The following is a 12,724-nucleotide window of genomic DNA, read 5'->3' as shown; positions in this document are numbered from 1 at the left end:
TCTAGCTAGACCCTGTTAATTCAGCTGTGACTAACAGCTCCTTCCAGACCACTCCAGAGAGTTTACTCATTACATAATTAACCCTTAACAAAAGAGCATTAAACAAACAAAATCCGACAACGTGAACATCTGACATGGCAGTAGACTGAAAAGACCACACACAAAGCTCTTAATGAGGCTTAAAAACAGGTCAGGTATGGTTGACCGCACCTGACTGCTGTGGTCAGACACACGAAACTGTTGGATAAAGGAAGCAAATAAATACAGCAATATTTTTATTTCCAAGGATAGTTAACTATTTTCTAAAGAAATGAAGTTATTTCATTTTGTGATTAGAATGTAGTGCGTACTCTCTGGGTGCTTTGGAGGTTTTCATTTCCAGCCGGAGTTGTTACATTTTTTGTGACGGTATCTGGAGAACTAAAGCTCGGCTTTTGTGTCCCTCGTGTTAAACTTGGCAGCACGGTCTCCCAGCTTTACACATAATGCCAGAGCCACTTCTTTTTTTTTACAAATTCTTCTATGAAGCTATTTTTATAACTTCTTTATGAGTCAACACTCTGCTCAGCTCGATCGATCCAGTTCCACATGGAAAACGCACAATGCGTTCGCATTGGCAACAAGGTGTGAAAAGAAGCAGAAGTAGGCTTTAAAGCAGCATAAGGGCAATAAATGAGCACCAGTGAGCAGCTGTGAGGAAAGCAACTATCTCTTTGGTATTTTTGTAACTAAATTATAGAGTTTCTTTTTTCTTTTTCCGCACAAATTCTCTTGATGTTGTAAAGCTCAGGCCATCTGGCGCATCATGCAGAAACGAACAAATGTGGAGAATTATTTAAAAGTACTGCTTGACCCGAGTGTGAACCAAAGCTTTTTGGCAAAGACAAGACAGTCGCTTAGCCCTGCACGAGTAAAGAAACAAACTTAACAGTGGTTTAAGTGATGGTGCTGTTTTAGCTACTGTAAATTATCACTATGGCCAGACAACACAAGTACGCATCAAAGACTGCTGTAACTATCTGTCTTAGTGTCGAAACTAAATGCCATTGCAGCTTAGCTGTAACATGCTGTGACACTCGACTTCTAACAAATGACTTTAAAGACAGCAGGAATAAGAGGTCTTTTTTATTCATGTTTAGTGCTGGAATGAAGTCAGTATGGGAAGAATAGTACACCAACTATCTTCAAGCAACAAAAGGTAAATTCACCCTCAAAGAAAAGCCTCAAATTAGCAGAGAAATATTCCAGTGAAAGGAAAAAATAAAGGTTTTAACTAGTGAGAAAAGTTGGACCTGCAGCACCGACGCCCACTGGTTAACTGAGACAAAATCCAGAAGACAAATTGATCTCACTGTGTCTTCCATCTTGCTTGATTTGCCTGCGTCTGAGTGTCAAACAGATGGTGCCAAAGCACCAGTGTTAGAAAGAAGCACTTGGCTCTTTAATTCTGAGGTTTGCTGTTGATGTCTTAGAGGGACGATTTTCTACTACACTAATTTCCAGCTGTGCTGGAACTATTTCAGCATGGTGTTTGACACAAATAAAAAGCTGCAGATTAAAAAAAAGATTGTTAGGCAACCTGGAGCAAAATTTAATTAGAGGAGTAGAATCGAATATGCCTATTTACTTTCTGTAAAATGATAAGAAGATTCAGCATTCCCATTTTATACTGTAAATATTAAGTTGTAGCCTGTGACGTTAGCTTAGCTTGGAAAAAAAGGTTTAAAATAGTGGTAACCTGTTAGCCATGTAGCCATGTGAAAATGACAACTTCCCATTTTAATATGTGAAGATTTAGACTACAAAGCCACCTGTGCTACCACTCATTCGTTTTTAAAGCTACATTTTAAAGCATTTTGTCTGTTGCCATGTTGCTTTTTTGTGGTATTTGCAAAAACTATCATTTGTTGAGACAATGGAGTGCTAAGTTCTGAGCTAATGTTAGCAAACATGACTGTACAGTACACAGATAGCATAGGTGCCTTTGTACTAATAAAAATATAACTAAAAATCTATATTTTACTCACAAAACTGAAACACAAACTTCTTAAATGGGCTGTTTGCACAATAAATAGTCCGTATAATTAGCTAACAGCAGAAAGAACACTGTTGTGAGGTCTAGCTCTGTAACTTTATACATGCTACAGCATTTTAGTGTCCAGCTCTCAAAGTGGCCAAACCACTTTCTTTAGTCCTTAAGGAAAATTTGCACAGTTATCAAAAATGTGTTTAGCTTCATAGACATAAAAAAAATGTTTTATCTTTCTGCTGTTAAGTAAGCCTTTTCAATATTAAACACGATAGGGAGTGACTTTATTGGTGGCCACTGAGGAAGTACAGATTTGGCACTTCTACAAGCTAAGGACTATTTGCCCTGTAGTCAGCAGACGCTCCAGGAAACCACTGGTTCAAGCCAAAAAAGTCCGCTAGCATACTCTACATGATTGTTTTGACACTTTTGTGTAAAGATTAGCAAATTAAATATAAAAAATAAGTAACTTTTCGCTCTTTTTAAGAACAAGGCTAGCTACTTCAAACTGTTTCCTGCCTTTATGGTAAGCTAAGCTATCTCACTGCTGTCTAGCACATTACCACACATACAGGTGAGTGCTATCATCCAAAATAGGTTTAAGCCACTTCTAATACTTTATCTTTCTTTAGACTATTCTTTCTTTAGGAAGCACCTGAAGCACTTGAAATATAATTTCAATGGCTTCTGACAGTAAAGTTTTAATTGCTGTAATTATCACAGTGTAGGCAGACGGAGCGAGAGAGAAGACAGAGGTGCTGTGCCAGTTTTACTCTTCAGACAGACAAAGATGAAAAATTCTTTTTCTTACCTTGAGCAAGTCTCCCTTGTTGAAACTGAGCTCATCACCCTCTGTGGCACGAAACGTGTACAATGCCACCGCTTCCATGCTGAAAACAGTACCGGCACGCTCTCACATAAACACACACGCACACACACACACACACACAGTCAAAAAGACACGCCGGGACCCCCACTAATGCCCCTGGCACCAAGGTGGTAGTGCTAGTGGGCAGGGGGGCAGGCAGGGATGAAGAAGAAATGTGAGGAAGAAACAGATAAAAGAAGAGGATAGAGCAGAGTTAAGGGGTAGCAGAAGAGAAGAAGAAGTGGAGAGGAGAGGTCTAGTCTGTTCACTGAGCAACAGAGCGTTTGAGAGCCGGAGCAGAGGATAAGAGAGAGAGTGAGCTCAGTGAGGGGAAAAACACGACTGGCTGCTGCTCAGCAACACACTGCCATCAGAAACATTCAGAGAGCGAGAGAGAGAGAGAGAGCAAGTGACTAGGGGCAAAGGAGTGGGAGGCACTTCCTGTGTATATATTTGTCTTACACACTCAGTGCGGCTTCTGTGGAGTGTGTGTGTGTGTGTGCTTCAGCTTTTTCCATTATGTTCCGTGTGGTTTGTCGTTGCACTTCTGTCATCGTGCGAATTCAGCTTTAGTTTCACACCTTTGAAGTGAAAGGTGAGCTCACGTTTGCTGTTCCTATATTTAACATCTGTGAAGGCTGAAAACTTCCGGATGGTCCAGTCAAGTCAGGCATTTCAAAACGTGAAAAAAAAGAGTGATCGCTCTATGCCACAGAACAAGCTGAGAGATTACCGCATCAGTTTTCCCCTGACACCCTCTTCCTTTCATCCTGCTGACCGTACACATACACCGTGTGCTACATTTCAATTCTTGAGTAGCTTTGGTTGAGATTTCCAAAGCATCTGCGTGACAGTGAAGGCGTGTCTGATGCAACCTCTGTGCCAAAAATGATAACTGGGCAGCTGAGTGAACCTTTTCAAGATTTATTATTAAAGAAAAAAAAAGATTATAGCATGGATGATAAAACCAGCTATGAGGTTTTACATCATATCGTCGGTATTTATCATCTATGGACTGACAGCAGCAGCGGGCTGCCAGCTTCATCTGTCTCAATTTATGTCACATGCTGAGTTAAATTCATTGTTCCAGCAACTTCTCTGGATTGATGCTAGAAATAGTGGACGGTTAAAAGCAATAGCTTTTTAATTCTGGAGGCCCGTTCTAGGGGTTTGCTCAGATTCGTATGTGGTGAATCAGAAGCCCTGTATACACTGTATGCTTTGGGCTACACTGTAGGAAATAAAACATTGGGAATCAGTGGCTGTGGAGATCTCAGCTTGATTTGCCTATTCAGGACGATTATACTGGGGACAGTTAAAAGATCTGAACCTTATAGCCCCAGACGTCTGATTGGGTTATACACACTGAGCAAGTCAGAGATGTATTGAGAGGCCAAGCCATTGAGAGCTTTATGAACTAGTAGGAGAATTTTAAAGGTAATTTTGTATTGAACTTGTAGACAGTGTCTGTGTACTTGTAAGGATCTTCACCGTCTTTTGTATTATCAAATCCTCTTTCTGATGCTTTGGATAACCCTTCAAATAGAGCATTACAGTAGTCTAACCTTAATATGAATTTTCTAACTTTTAGGTTTTTTTATGGTAGAAAGGAGTCCTGGTGACCTTATTGGTATGATTATCAGTTATCAATTGAGACCACAGTCCACAAGAGTTCTGAGATTCCTGCCTTGCTCTAGACTTTGTGGACCAACAACAAGTATTTCTGGCTCATCTCTGTTTGGCTCTAAAAAAGTTTGTAGACATACAGCAGTTAATGTCATCGTTTACAAAATACAGAATTGAACTCAAGATTTTAACTGATAAATGACTTCTTCAGGATTTTATCTGGACATTTTGGCAGTAGTTTGGTAAGAATGTGAGGCAATGCTAGATAAATTAATCAAAGATATTACTTTTAATGAAAGAAATTCAGAGGGAATGGTTTTGGAAGCATTGGGTAGTTTATCAATGGCTGGGAATAAAAGAAGTGGAATTACCCTGAGTATTGTTAGTCAGTTGGGAGACATAGGATTGCCTGCCTAATTTTATTCCATTGTTGCAGTAACAAAGTGTATTTTTATTGATTTCAAAGACTTGTTTTGCCATATTTACATTCTCACTGTAGACTGCATACATTAACAGTTCTGACAGGTGCGATATGATCGATAGACTGAGAAATGTCATCACATGACAACAGTACCAGTAATGTGTATTTTGAAAATTCACTACTAAATGCACTTGCACTGATGTAACGGCTGTTGATAAATCAGTTGGTGTTAGTTTTGTCAGACGACCAAAACACTTCTGGAAATATGTAATAACGACCCGAGACAGTAACAGCCAGAACATTTGTCACTGTGACGTCAAGACCTCTGGAACCAATTAGATCAAACATGTGACTTTTAGTATGAGTGGGTGGAGTTGCATGTTGTTAAACATTAACATTAAAGTAAACTGATGAAATATTTTGAATCAGAGTTGCTGCTGGTGTCAGTGTGAATATGAAATGAATTAAAATAAAGAATAATGCATAAAAAAATTTATAATTTCAGAAAAAAAGTTCATTAATTCTTTCCATAAAATCACATCTCAGTTTAGCCGGTTGGCATTTATTAAGGAGTACAAGAGATTTACAACTAAAACTGTTTTTATATATAACAGCGACCAGATCGCCTCTCTGTGTGGTGTAAAGGTTCAAAGCTGTAATTACTGGGTGATGTTTTAGCCAGCTCTGTGTTAGCAGTATAATCAAGCCAGGTTTCAGTTAGAATCACAAAATCCAGTTTATTACCATCCATCCATCCTCTTCCACTTATCCTTTTAGAGCCAATCCCAGTTGTCTTAGGGCAAAATGCAGGGCGCACCCTGGACGAGTCGCCAGTCTGTCTAACACATAGACACAGACAACCAATTTAGAGTTTCCAATTAATCTATTCCCACTAACTGCATGTCTTTAGACTCTGGGAGGAAGCCATAGTACCCGGAGAACCCACGCAAACACGGGAAGAACATGCAAACTCAACACAGAAAGACGCCAGCCTGATGGTGGAATTGAACTCAGGACCTTGCTTTAAGGCAACAGTGCTGCCCGGTTTATCACTAATAATGATATAACTAATAATCAAAGTCTTATTTGGAAAGTCCTTTTTGCCACATTCTACAAGCAGCCAATCAAACTCCCTCCCAAATGAGCCTCCACACTTCATGATCTGTAGATATCGTCTGGATGGACTTAAAAAGAAGAAGAGACAGAGAGTAAAACATAGAAGAGGAAATGCAAAGTAAAAATACAAACGGCTCTAACTACAATGAGATAAAACAACAGGGAAGTTGTAGCTGTTTCTTTAGCGTGACCTGTCCAGGAAATCCCCGGTCAGCTGCGTCACTTGCCTGTGCCACCAGAAGGAGGAGTGCGGGATGTGAAGGCTAGATGTGAGGTGATGGAAGAATAGAAGAGGAAGAGAAAGAGAGGAAGTGGAACTGCCTGCTGCTCTAGGGCTGAAGCAACACCCTTGTTCTTAAGTCTTTTCCTTCCTGTGTGATGATGTCTTGTGCGTTTGAAATGCTGGAGGTGAATTAAAAAATTTAAGGATCGACATATTCTACATCCAGACATTTTTTTTCTGTATTTTAATGTGTGGTACACCTCGCTGTGTTTCTGTGTACAGCTCTCCGGCCTCACTCAAACGTTGTGGGTGATCCTATTGTTTTTTTTGCATTTTTTTTCTGTTGGTTGAGTTTGTGTGTCCGTAGGTGGTTCTCTTCTTTGTCTCAGGCACTGTGCTGTTCACTGCTCTTTTCTTTTGTTTAGGCCCCTCAGCTGACACAATGACATCACTTCCTGTGTCCTTTTCCAGGAAAGCGTCGGATGTTTTAAACACCAAGTTACAACTTACATAAACAGCTGCCCGTACACAATGGTGTGTTTTCTGTTAACAGTGATGAATCCTTCATGCAATGTGACTGATAGGCCATTTTTAACAGCCCTGCAGTACACTGTGTATGTGTTACCCACAACACAGGCAGCACATAGTATGTAAACCCAGTGCTTTTCTGCTTGGGTGACATTTTCATCAATTTCATCAACATTTTTATCCTGCCGGGGGCACTAATGCAGGGGGGCTTGAAATGGGTGAACAGGTTTGCGTGTTTGAGTGAGCTGGCGGAAGTCAGTGGGCAATGGCGGAAAAAGCAGGTGGGCACAAAATCGCTCAACTTCCCCTCAAACAAATAAACAATGCCTCTCAGGATCTGTGCATTCTCAGGCCACATTTGTCTACAGCTCATTCCTACCCTCAATTTTCTTTTGCACCTATATGCTTGTAACCCCCCCCCCCCCCCCCTCCCCCACCCACCCACCTCCAATAGCTGTCATTATATTGTACTGCATTGTCCCCACGATGCTTTTTAATCTCTGTTCCTCTCTTAGCCCCCACCCCCACTCCCATTCTCTCACTTGCTTTTTTGCTCTACCTCGCTTCCTCTCTCACGCACTTACTGAACAACATGTGGCAGGAAGGGCATCTGAGCTCACAAAAAAAAAAAAAAAAAGTTTTGTGAAGCCAATTAGAGAACTGCCTCCTTTATTTGCTGCCCAGGGTCAACATTACTCTATACTTTCTGTCAGTGTAAATTTGTGTCATTGCCCAAACTGTCCTGTGAATGTTTATATGAAAAAAAATGTTTTTGTTCATTTAGAAGAAAATTATCTTTTTTAACTTAGAAATTTCTTAATTAAATAGTGAAAAAACAGGCACTTTTCTGGCATTTAATTGTTTAATTATCACTTAAATGCGTTGGGGAGGTGTTCATCATCAGAACAAAGTCGCAAAACCTGTGAAAATACAGTGTATAGTTCAAAATGTACACCCTCCTTCACATTTTCCGAAGCAGCCCAACAGGCCGGATTTGACTATGCCTGGTTGTTCTGGCCCTCTGGCCTTATGTTTGACCCCTCTGACTTAAAGGGCACGTGTAACTAAAGTGGTTAGGTATGTAAGAGTGAAAACATGATTCACCTCTGTCTGCAGGAGTGGTTTCACAAGGATATGTCTGTAGAAATGTGTGAACAGGTGGGTGAAAAAGTGAATTTTTCAGCCACAATGGTCAAGAAAATGTCAAACTGGTAAGAGGTCATGTATGGATTTGCATCTCTGCAGCTGAGGAAGGCTGACTATATGGATTAAAAAGTTGCCTTTATAATGAAGGGTTGTTGTTTTTTTGTTTATTTTTTTACTAAAAAGAAAAAAGTCTGCTCTCACAGTAGAGGAGTTGATCAGGTGGGTTCTTTATGCTAAAAATGTGTAAATAACAACTGCTGGGGCTGTTTTTCTTCCACTTACCTTCCTTCTCCAGGTATAATCTACAAGAGCTCCTCACAAGCACTCTACCATTTGCATATGAAAAGATTTAGCTAATAAACTGGCAGGAGTGGCAAAAATTATACGCTAACCTATTTCATGCTTTCTGCCCCCCCCCCCTTTCTGCTGATTTAGGCTCCATCTGGAACCAAGTGCGCTACTTCAGGCCAAAAACTGACTCCTGCCAGTCTTTCCTCCTTTTCCTCCACGTTACATAAGTTTTGCAGGCTTCTCAAAGTGATGCACCAGTTATATTCATGCTTGAGCTTCCTTAGGTGAACCTAATGTGTTTGCACATCCTGCTGAATAAAATTCAAATTAATATGACTCACATGCACCGCTTGCCTTTGTAACTGAGATTTACCGCATTTGGTGGCTGAATTTCTGGTGTGTGATAAACGCCACTCGGTTATATATTAATAGTGTAAGATATGGTAAGCTGCTAACAACTAATGATCATCATGAGCTTCCCCTGACTGTTGTTCATGTGTCACGCATGGTGGCATCTAGACTCAACGAATCATGTGTTAGTGACTGCAATACTCATTCTGCATGAGTAAAACTATGCTGGGTCAGTGCATCTGACCATGGATGGTGCAAGACAAGCTAATGGCCCAGTGAGTCTCTAATAGGGCATGAGTGTTGAGAATGAGGGTGATTATTTTGTGGAGGGTGATTTTGTAGGGGGTCACATATGGTGATTACATATTAAAGGTCACACATGTCTGCAGGGGGTTCTAGACAGCCCTCCTAAGTTTAGTTTGTGCTCACATTACAGACACACTCTCTGACTGTTTTAAAAGTGGGACGCTCCTGACCTCTACTGGCTGACACTGGACCTGCATGTACTTTAAAAGGGCACATACTCAACACATAGCACACTTCACTTTTTTGTTTGCACAGACTGACCAATCAGAATTTAGTTTAACTTTCAAAGTTTGTCTGATAAGAGGAGATAGTAAATGCCAAGGTGACATTTTCTTGTTGTTTGTTTGCAAAATAACTGCTTGAGGTAGCTTTCTCACCCAACCATGAATGTCACCTTCAAGCTTCTCTTTGATACCTGTTGCAGAAGAACAAAGGATTTGCCACAGTTGCCACAATTACATCTATTTTGCACAAAGGTTTTGCATTTTTGTGTTGGATGGAGAAATACAGCCATGGTTAAAATAAAAGAAAGTACATCCTCTTTCAATTATGAGGTTTTAAAATAATATGGTCTTAAACTTCAGTAAAAACAACCTCAGGATAAACAACAACAGATGACATATTACACTGTGTCATTATTTATTTAACCAAAACTGAGCCAAAATGCAGAAGCAGTGTGCAAAAAAGTGAACCCTTATTACTTCCATAGGAATTCAGAGAGTAGCAGCCAGATGCTGCTAATCAAATGCACTCCATTAACTGATCCTCACCAAGTGTGAGCACGCCTATAACAAGCAGAGGTTTTGGCAGTTTGCTGGTCTGGTGTGCTCAGGTCTGTGTGTGGCCATCAGTCCTGAGAAGAAAAGGCATCAGCTATGAGCTTGTTACTGCCCACCAATCTGAGAAGAGTTAAGGCCATTTCCAAATAATTTAAAAGTCCATTCTACAGTGGCTGAGGTCGCCAGTCTGTGGCAGGGCTAACAAATCGAGACAGACAATCTTTCACAATCACTTTCTGATCTATGGTTTGTTTAGAATCAGCAATTAACCTTACTCCCTGTGTGAAGATGAACTATTTGGAGAGAACATTAAAGTCGGCATAAGAAGGTTTCAGACTAGAATTGAAGCCAGGACCTCCTAGTGAGGCGACAGTGCTAACCACCACGCCTCCAAGCTCCCCTCAAAGACAGCACAACAACACAAATGCCTCGTATCATCTGTCAGTGGTCATGGTTTGGGCTCATTTTGCAGTTGCAGGACCTTGCAGTCATTAACTTGACCATGAACTCCTTGGTATACCAAAGTATACCCAAGGACAGCAGTAAACCGAAAGCCTAAAACTGATCAAAATGTTACAGTGGGACATTAAGAGAGCTGTGTATACACAAAAACCAAGAATCTTCAATGAACTGTAGGAACACTGTAAAGAAGAGTGGACCAAAAGTCCTCCACAACAATGTGGATGACTGATAAAGTCACAAGAGAAACCATTTCTTCATGTTATTGCTGCTAAAGGTGGTTCTACAAGCTACTGAATCATGGTAGCTTCTGCATTTTGGCTTAGTTTAGTTTATGACACGGTATAATATGTCATGAGGTTGTACTTTATGAATTTTAAGACCTGGTGAGGATTAAATCATGTATATTTGAGTAACACAAATATATATCTTTGACAAGATATCCTCTTGCCATGTACCAAACCTTCTTTGGTACACAATCCTCTTGTTAACAGGCTCCCATCAGGAGGGGCTTTGCTTTATATAGTGGATGTTGGCAGTCTAGTAAGATGAATCATCAACTTGAAATACTCCTCTAAAAACACCAACATAGGTCTTCGTGTTAAAGGTCTTGAGTTAATAAGTAGTGTGCAGTACAATTTTTTTTCTCGCACTCTGATTTGGTCTGTTCTGTTCAGGCAATAGCTTTAGAGCAGGCCAATTACACAATTTCAAAAACCTGTTTGCACAAAGAGTCTATTTGTTTTTTTTTGTTTTTTATCACTCTCTCAAGCAGAGACCAGCGAGTGCCAAAAACATCTCAATCAGCTTGGCTTGGGCTTCATTTAATTGGCTTATCCTTTCCACCGAATATGCAGCAGGAGGACACAAAAGCATCAGTGAACTTTAAAGGTGGCACTCCCAGCCAGATTTAGCACTTTACTAGAAAGCAGAGCTGGGTCGACAGTATCGATACCAATGCTGGCATCTGTATTGGATCGATACTAGCGTGATAGGATCAATACTTTATTTCTGTCCCCAAAGTTCACTATCTATCTGACTGAATTGTGTCTTATAAGATAAGATAAGATAAGATAACCTTTATTAGTCCCACACGTGGGAAATTTGTTTTGTCACAGCAGGAAGTGGACAGTGCAAAAGTTATGAGGCAAAAATTAGAATACAATAAGAATAAATACAGTACACAACTGTACAGAATAGAATAAAATACTATATACAGTAGAATACAATAAAATAAATATACAATAAGATAAAAATAGAATACAAATACAAATACTATATACAACTGAGTAAAAATACAACGATGACAGAAAGGATTATTGCACTTAGTATTATTGCATATGTATGGATGTGTGTGCTTGATCAGTTAAAGTCTTTATTATGGAGTCTGACAGCAGTGGGGAGGAAAGACCTGCGAAATCTCTCCGTCCCACACCGTGGGTGCCGCAGTCTCCCACTGAAGGAGCTGCTCAGTGCTGTCACAGTCTGCTGCATGGGGTGGGAGATGTTGTCCATCAGGGATGACAGCTTAGCCGCCGTTCTCCTGTCACTCACCACCTCCACTGGGTCCAGAGGGCATCCAAGAACAGAGCTGGCCCTTCGGATCACCCTGTTCAGTCTCTTCCTGTCCCCAGCAGAGATGCTGCCGCCCCAGCAGACCACGCCATAAAAGATAGCAGAAGCCACAACAGAGTCATAGAATTTCTTCAGGAGTGGGCCCTCCACCCCAAACGACCTGAGTCTCCGCAGCAGGTACAGCCTGCTCTGCCCTTTCCTGTAGAGGGCGTCTGAGTTATGAGTCCAGTCCAGTCTATTGTTCAGATGAACACCAAGGTACCTGTAGCTGTCCACAGCCTCAATGTCCATACCTTGGATGTTCAGTGGTTGCAGTGGAGAATGCTTGTGCCTGCGGAAGTCTACCACCAGTTTCTTGGTTTTACTGGCGTTGATCTGGAGGTAGTTCAGCTGGCACCAGTCCACAAAGTCTTGGGTCAGACCTCTGTACTCCTTGTCGTCCCCATCAGTGATGAGGCCGACTATTGCAGAGTCATCAGAGAACTTCTGCAGGAAGCACTGGGTGGAATTGTGGGAGAAGTCTGCAGTGTAGATGGTGAAGAGGAACGGAGCCAGAACCGTTCCCTGTGGGGCCCCCGTACTGCAGACGGTTCTTATATTTATATATATATATTTATATATTCTTATATCAGTTCTTATATTTAAGAACTGAAAAATAATCTCAGACGTACTATGAAAAAATGTCTTAAACTTTTTGTGTTGACTGTCACGTCTATTTTATTTATTGCCTAAAGCACATTTAATAACCGAAGTTCACACAAACTGCTTTAAAGACAGGTGCATTTACATTCTAGGTCCCCAAAAAACCCAGTTACAAAAAGCTAAAAGATGTGCTTTTTTTGAGAAAGTAAAAGAAACTCATCACAGTAATTTGGTGGTCATTAAAATGTGTTCAGAATTTGCAAATTGATGATAATTTTAAATGTCATGACACACCGCTCTCCCCTACATAAGCTGTCCTTATAAGTTAAAAATACCGATATTGGTATCGGGAATGCTGGCCCTG

General features: G+C 40.6%; 1 protein-coding gene across 1 annotated transcript in view; it reads right to left on the bottom strand.

Moving 5' to 3' along the window:
- Positions 1-3,574, bottom strand: part of grapa (GRB2 related adaptor protein a) — a 36,356-nt gene extending 32,782 nt beyond the window's left edge. Inside the window, exon 1 of the mRNA XM_085453792.1 lies at positions 2,841-3,574. Within this exon, the coding sequence (XP_085309918.1) occupies positions 2,841-2,918 (78 nt within the window). The 5' untranslated portion in view covers positions 2,919-3,574. The remainder of the gene's footprint in view (positions 1-2,840) is intronic.
- Positions 3,575-12,724: the final 9,150 nt, after the last annotated feature.

Source organism: Copadichromis virginalis, linkage group LG4 (assembly GCF_057382275.1).
Source record: "Copadichromis virginalis isolate Kocher_CV1m ecotype Utaka linkage group LG4, C_Virginalis_male_GT1.1, whole genome shotgun sequence".
NCBI lineage: Eukaryota > Metazoa > Chordata > Actinopteri > Cichliformes > Cichlidae > Copadichromis > Copadichromis virginalis.
Note: the sequence above shows the minus strand (reverse complement) of the source record. Positions and strands in the feature narration are given on the sequence as shown.